This window comes from Triticum urartu, unplaced genomic scaffold, assembly GCF_003073215.2.
Source record: "Triticum urartu cultivar G1812 unplaced genomic scaffold, Tu2.1 TuUngrouped_contig_562, whole genome shotgun sequence".
NCBI classification, from domain to species: domain Eukaryota; kingdom Viridiplantae; phylum Streptophyta; class Magnoliopsida; order Poales; family Poaceae; genus Triticum; species Triticum urartu.
In genome coordinates, this window is record NW_024116309.1 from 4,480 (window position 1) to 10,756 (window position 6,277).

At 39.6% G+C, this 6,277-nt stretch overlaps 1 protein-coding gene across 1 annotated transcript; it reads right to left on the reverse strand.

Moving 5' to 3' along the window:
* Positions 1-2,690: 2,690 nt before the first annotated feature.
* On the reverse strand, positions 2,691-5,302 carry LOC125529462. The gene is made up of 4 exons (XM_048693874.1): positions 5,000-5,302; positions 4,350-4,419; positions 3,267-3,897; positions 2,691-3,165 (listed from the first exon to the last, which is right to left on the reverse strand). Exons 1-3 carry the CDS (start codon positions 5,123-5,125, stop codon positions 3,587-3,589), a joined length of 507 nt encoding a protein of 168 aa, XP_048549831.1. The 5' UTR covers positions 5,126-5,302; the 3' UTR covers positions 2,691-3,165; positions 3,267-3,586.
* Between the last annotated feature and the right edge of the window lie 975 nt (positions 5,303-6,277).

The following is a 6,277-nucleotide window of genomic DNA, read 5'->3' on the forward strand; positions in this document are numbered from 1 at the left end:
GGAATACCAAAGAAACTTGGAGGTCCAGGAGTACCCACTATACCATCTCCATTAAAAGAAACTATGTTAAAACTGCTTTATGTGATCTTGGAGCCGGTGTTAGTGTTATGCCTCTCTCTTTATATCATAGACTTGATTTGAATAAGTTGACACCTATTGAAATATCTTTGCAAATGGCTGATAAATCAACTGCTATACATGTCGGTATTTGTGAGGATGTGCCTATTGTGGTTGCAAACGTTACTATTTTAACGGACTTTGTTATTCTTGATATTCCCGAAGATGATAGTATGTCTATTGTTCTTGGAAGACCCTTTTTGAATACTGCAGGGGCTGTTATTGATTGCAACAAAGGCAATGTCACTTTTCATGTTAATGGTAATGAGCATACGGTACACTTTCCGAGGAAACAACCTCAAGTTCATAGTATCAATTCTATTGAAAAAATTCCATCGATTATTTTTGGAGGTTTTGAATTTCCTCTACCTACTATCAAGAAGAAATATGATATTCTAATTATTAGGGATGTGCATATCCCCGTTGAGGTAACTTAGTATTATTCGAAATTTCTTCGGTCCCATGTTATTCGAAATGAGTTTGTTAACAAGACCTGATCAACCTTGTTAATGGATTCCTTTTGATGATCATGAGATGGATGAAGTTAGAAAGCACAACTCTCTGTACCCTCTTTTTACTTTCTGTTATTTATATTAAATAAAATAAAAATAGTATTTTCTGTCTGTTATCTGAATTATCCGTGCAATATAAAAATACCCCGAAAATAAAAGTTCTCCAAATGCCCTGAAATTTAAATATGATTTTTTTGGAATATTTGAGAATATTTGGCACTGAGAACACGGCAGGGGGGGCATCCACCTGGCCACGAGGGTGGAGGGCACGCCCCCTTGCCTCGTGGGCCCACGGTGGCCCTCCTCCACTTATTCCTGCACCCACACACTCCTTCTTCCTCCCACAAACACCATTATCCAGCTCAAGAACGAGTTCTAGCTCATTTTGCTGCGATTTTCGATCTCCTTGTTCAAAGCACCTCTCACAAAACTGCTTTGGGGGATTGTTCCTTGGTATGTGACTCCTCCAATGGTCCAATTAGTTTTTATTCTAGTGCTTTATTCATTGCATATTTTTGCTGCTTAGGTGACCATGTTCTTGAGCTTGCATGTCAATTTTATGTGGTTCCAAGTAGTTTTGATGTATGATATAGGCTCTAGGCACTTGTAGGAGTAGTTGCTATCAATTTTGTTGAGTTTGGTTTACTTTTATTTGAAGTTACTAAAAAATTCAGAAATTTTTCAGACGAAGAAATATGTTTAGGAAAATGTACCAAGGTGGTTCTCCAAGGAAACAAGGACCCAGGCTTGCAATGTGTGATGTTGATGATGAGCCACCAAGGGACACTCCAGTGCGGCCTTGTGAATGGCCTTCAGAGGACTTCATGGATCGAGCAGGAATTAAGGAAGAATTTAACGCATATTTGCGTAATGCTGATCTTGTGAGCTTCGAGGCAGAAAAATGCCGTCAGTATCACTATCTCACTAGTTCCTTTGTGAGGAGGTTTGAATTTTTATCTGCATGTAATTATCAAACTGTCATGTTTGATCTTTATGAAAACTAGTTGACCCGTTGCGTCAAATGGCGCAGAGACCTGCTGAAGACATGTTGTCGATGAAAATAGTTTCATGCTGCGAGAACCTTCAACTAAATCATACTATTTTTTAAACATGTTTATTACGTTGTTAAATAATAGTCTGGGAAAAGGGGAGCTTTGCATAACATGAATATGGGCACTATGATGAGAGTAAAGTTGGCATGGTTGTATTTTTTTTAGCAAGTTTGAAAACATGGTTATCATGATGAGAAACCTGGCCATGCATATTTTCCTGCAAAAAAAAGGGAAAAGGATAAGAAACCTAAGGGAAAAACATGGTTTAGTTGATTTTGTTACGCCAAATGGCGCAGAGACCTGCTGATTCTATGTTAGCGATGAAAAGAAATACATGGTTCAGTTGATTTTGTTACGGGCAAACACACATGACAACAAATTTAATCTCTCTTAGTTGCAAACTTCACAAAAATCATAGAGTGGACACTAAATTAGCAGAGGCACGCTAAAGCCATGTCCGTGATGAAAAACAATTGCATGGTTTGATCCCCTTTAATAGGAAACACGATGGATTGTTATGCACAATGAGATGAATGGACACATTTTAACTTGATAGTATAGAGTCTCATTTAAAAAAATGTCTGGGCAAGCACGTGTGATAATAAATGAAATATACTTTAGCCCCATAAATGGTGTGTTGCTGTGTACAATGAGATGATATATACACATTCTTATTTGGTTGTATAAAGTCTAAGATGGTACAGAGACCCGTTGAATCCATGTGGACATTGAAAATAAAATCCGTAGTTTGTTGGTTTAGTTGTGGGCAAGCACATATGGCAACAATTGTAATCTCCTTCAAGAAATAAAACGGTGGCTTCTATCTACAATGAGACGTATATGCACATTTTAATTTGGTAGCAGAGTTGCACCCGAAACAAAATCCATGATTTAGTTGGCTTATTAGTTGTGGGAAGGCATATATTGAGCAAAATTAATTTCCTTTAATAGAATAAAAAATGGTGGCTTGTCGTCCCGATGATAAAAGACCACAGTGGGCAAGTACATATTATAATAAACATAATCTCCTTTAGTCGAAAAAATGGTGTCTTGTACACATTCTAATTTGGTGGTGTGAAGTCCCATTCAAAACCTCTGGCAGATTTACACATCGTCACAGTAATGTGACTTGATTAGTCTGTGTTGATTGATAATCTATGTTGTTTTAGGCTTCCACCACGGCTGAGCATGAGGGGAGCTCGCATGCAGTGGTGGAGCTACACTGTCAAAGGTGGGCGTGCCAGTACAAAGGAATCCACTATTTTTCTCTCACAGCTCAGCCTACTCTCAATCCTCCACTTCATTTGCTACCGGCGGGACGCCGTGGCCTCTTTTTGTAACACGTAGCACCGCTAGTGCTCGCATGGATGATCCCGTGAACATTAGCTCTGATGAAAGTGTGGACAGCAGCTCCGCTGAAGCCGTGGACACGATCTCTGATGAACATGTGGACACCAGCTATGATGAAGGCGTGGACACCAGCTCTGATAAAGGTGTTTTCAGCAATGCTAGACATCAGTTACGCACAGGAAGATAAATGTATCTACAACCACAAACAATGCACATGTAGAAAAGGAGAGCAAACCTTGAGGAGCAGAAACGAGATGCAGGTCTAGGAACAGAGCATTTCGTCTAACCTGCAAAACAAACACAGACAAAAAGGCAAGAACACAGGAACAACTATGCAAACATAAAGCACATCTATCTATCAGCGCATTAAAACATGTCTGAATGGCCATCCAATACATACAGAACAACAGGACAACATCACAATAATACCTTTAATCTAAGAGAATAATACTAAAGAAATGATTTGAAGGAGAATAGAGCTATAAAGTTTTTATTAATCGATGAGTAGCCTGGTTCTCTTCCCAATAATAAATATGCAGAAACTGAGGAAGATGGTCACCGATCAATTTGATATGCTATGCTTTCTGCCAAACTAAGAGATACAACCAGCCAATATATTTTTAGCTCCATTACACGAATCTGATTGTAAGCTAATCCATCATCAGCACACAAGGGAACAGCCCATGGTATATGCACACAGGGGGAGCAGCATACGCAAAACGCAACACTCATAAGAAATACAAAGAAAGAAGCTAAGGAGCAGTGCATTACCAGAAGGAAGAAGCACAACCAGGGCAGCAAGAGAAGAAAAAATGGTTGGATCACTGCGTAGCAGAGTAGGCTATAGATAATCAACAACCTGTGAACTGAGAGTAAATTCATAACATAGTGTTCCAAACGAGCTTCAGACAACAAAATTTACATTTTGAAAAGAAGAAACAATTTTACCTTTGCTAGGCTAAACAAAAAAGGAAGATCGTGATAATATTAGAACATCTAACTAACAGTGCCTTAATGTCTCCGAGCTCATGACACGATCTGTAGTGAGAAGGATCAACAATTTTCAGTTTGTTGACACATTAGAAAACTACATGGGAGTTGCACAACTCCAGCGCTAACTGAACAACAAATGTCAGTGTGCAAGCTTTAGCATATCCAGGTAAAGTTCTCAATGAACAGAGTTTGTGATGGACGATTCTTCAGTGAATTGCAAAATCAAGAATTCAAGGTGCAGTTCATCAGAGAACATAAGCAATAGCATTCCTTTTTGCATAAATAAAAAAAGAGGATCGAAACAATTAACAGAAGAAAGAACCACCTTTTGGTTGGCAAGCCTCCCCTTTCAGGGAATCCACCCTTGTTATGCAAGCCTTGTGGCATCTGTAACCCTGAAACCACACATAAACTCACCATCAGAAAACCGAACTTTCAAGCTTCCTAACATCCAGCAAAAGAATCAATCATGCAATCAAGATATGTAGGTAAACAAAAGAAAGAAAGCTTTTCACTACAAATCTCATCTAACTTTGTCATATTCTCTACTCTCCCTCATGTAGTCATGTTTATAGCATCAAAATTTGAGAACTATACCTTGGGCATAAAAAGGGCAGAATATAGTTCATGCATTATTGCATCAGCTTTAAGGTACGTCAATCAAACAAATCCCAAGCGTACGAATTGAACAAACTACTGACAGAAAACTGGAAGAACAAAGTAACATAAAAACACTTTGATTAAAAAATGTAGACCTACTGTAATCGGCACTCAAACGGTGCAAATATAAAATGATGCCAGCCACTGATTATTCATGAACCCAACCCATACAGATGACTAAAGTGCAGAAAACTGAGTGTCCAAACATGCAGAATTATTTGTTTGACCAACAACTCCCCTATTTCAGTTTATTTTGAGGCCATACCAGGTTCAGAATAATAGCAATGCTAGACAAGACGATAATGAGCTTCTGACCATGTTGTCGAGCAGCAAGTAGTCGGAGAAGGCGTGGTGGCCGCACTCGTGGGCGATCACCCAGATGTCGTTCATGACGCAGCCCTGCACGACCCAGTAGAGCGGACAGGCGCCCAGCTGTTGCATGCTCGGGAGTGCTGGGATCCAGACCAACGCGGCGTACAGGAGGGACGCGATGATGACAAGGTCATAGACCACATAGGAGAAGGACCTGATCACCGAGCACTGGAAGCGTGAGGCGGGATTGCCTTCTTGATCTGGGCCAGCGTGAATGCCGGCTTGTCCGTCGGCGCACGCTGGAAGATCTCACCGGCGCTAGCGCGGCCGAGCAGCTCCTGCTTCTCCCGCTCCTTCTCCATCATTCTGCCGCCGGCAGCCATGATGTCGCTGACAACAACAAAAAGCACTGGTGATCAGATAGTGTGGATGAAGGTATATATATAGTATATCATTCAAGAACGAACATATATTCTGCGTTGTGTGTGTATCTGTTTGTCAAATGAGGCTAAGCTAAACTTCAGTTCAGGTTCAGTCAAGTTTTAGACCCAATAAAAAAACGATAGGTTGGACTGGACCGGCTTTCATTCATGACAACACATGTCATTCAATAAGTTGTACTTGGATAGTTAACTGATTGCCAAGCTAAGTAAAAAAGAACTGAAACTGTAACTGATTGCCAAGCTAAGTAAAAAAGATCTGAAACTGTAATTCAAGACTTTTGATTTGAAATTCAACAAAAATGCAACTGATTCAACGCTGTAGGTCATATGTGTCACCAATGTAAAGAAGAGCTTGCAATCCGAGCCAATATAAAAGACATGCGTCATCCATAATGTTGCAAAACAAAAATCCTAAATTGGCTAGAAAATTCAGACTAAAAAGATCAACAAGTACAGAGAAAGGACTGATTTTGACAAGAAAAACTACTACTACAAGCTGCAAGAAAAACTACTACTACAATTTAATAATTGCACTATAAAAAGAGCTTATGTTTCACAGTAAAAACTACTGCTACAATATGTAGATCTTTAGCAACGCTTCCACCTCACATTTTATGCTTCCACAAATACCAGGGAAGCCATTTGATGCACCCATCTGCAGAAGCCCTGTAGCGTCCGCTTCATTTGGTACAAGGAGATATCTCTCTTAAAAGATCTTAATGACAACCTTCACAAATTTCTTCAAAACTTTTATGACCATACTCTCTGCAACTGCAATCTACGCTTATCAAATGTCTTGAGCATTTAAATTTAAAGTGGCAAAAAAGCAAAACACACC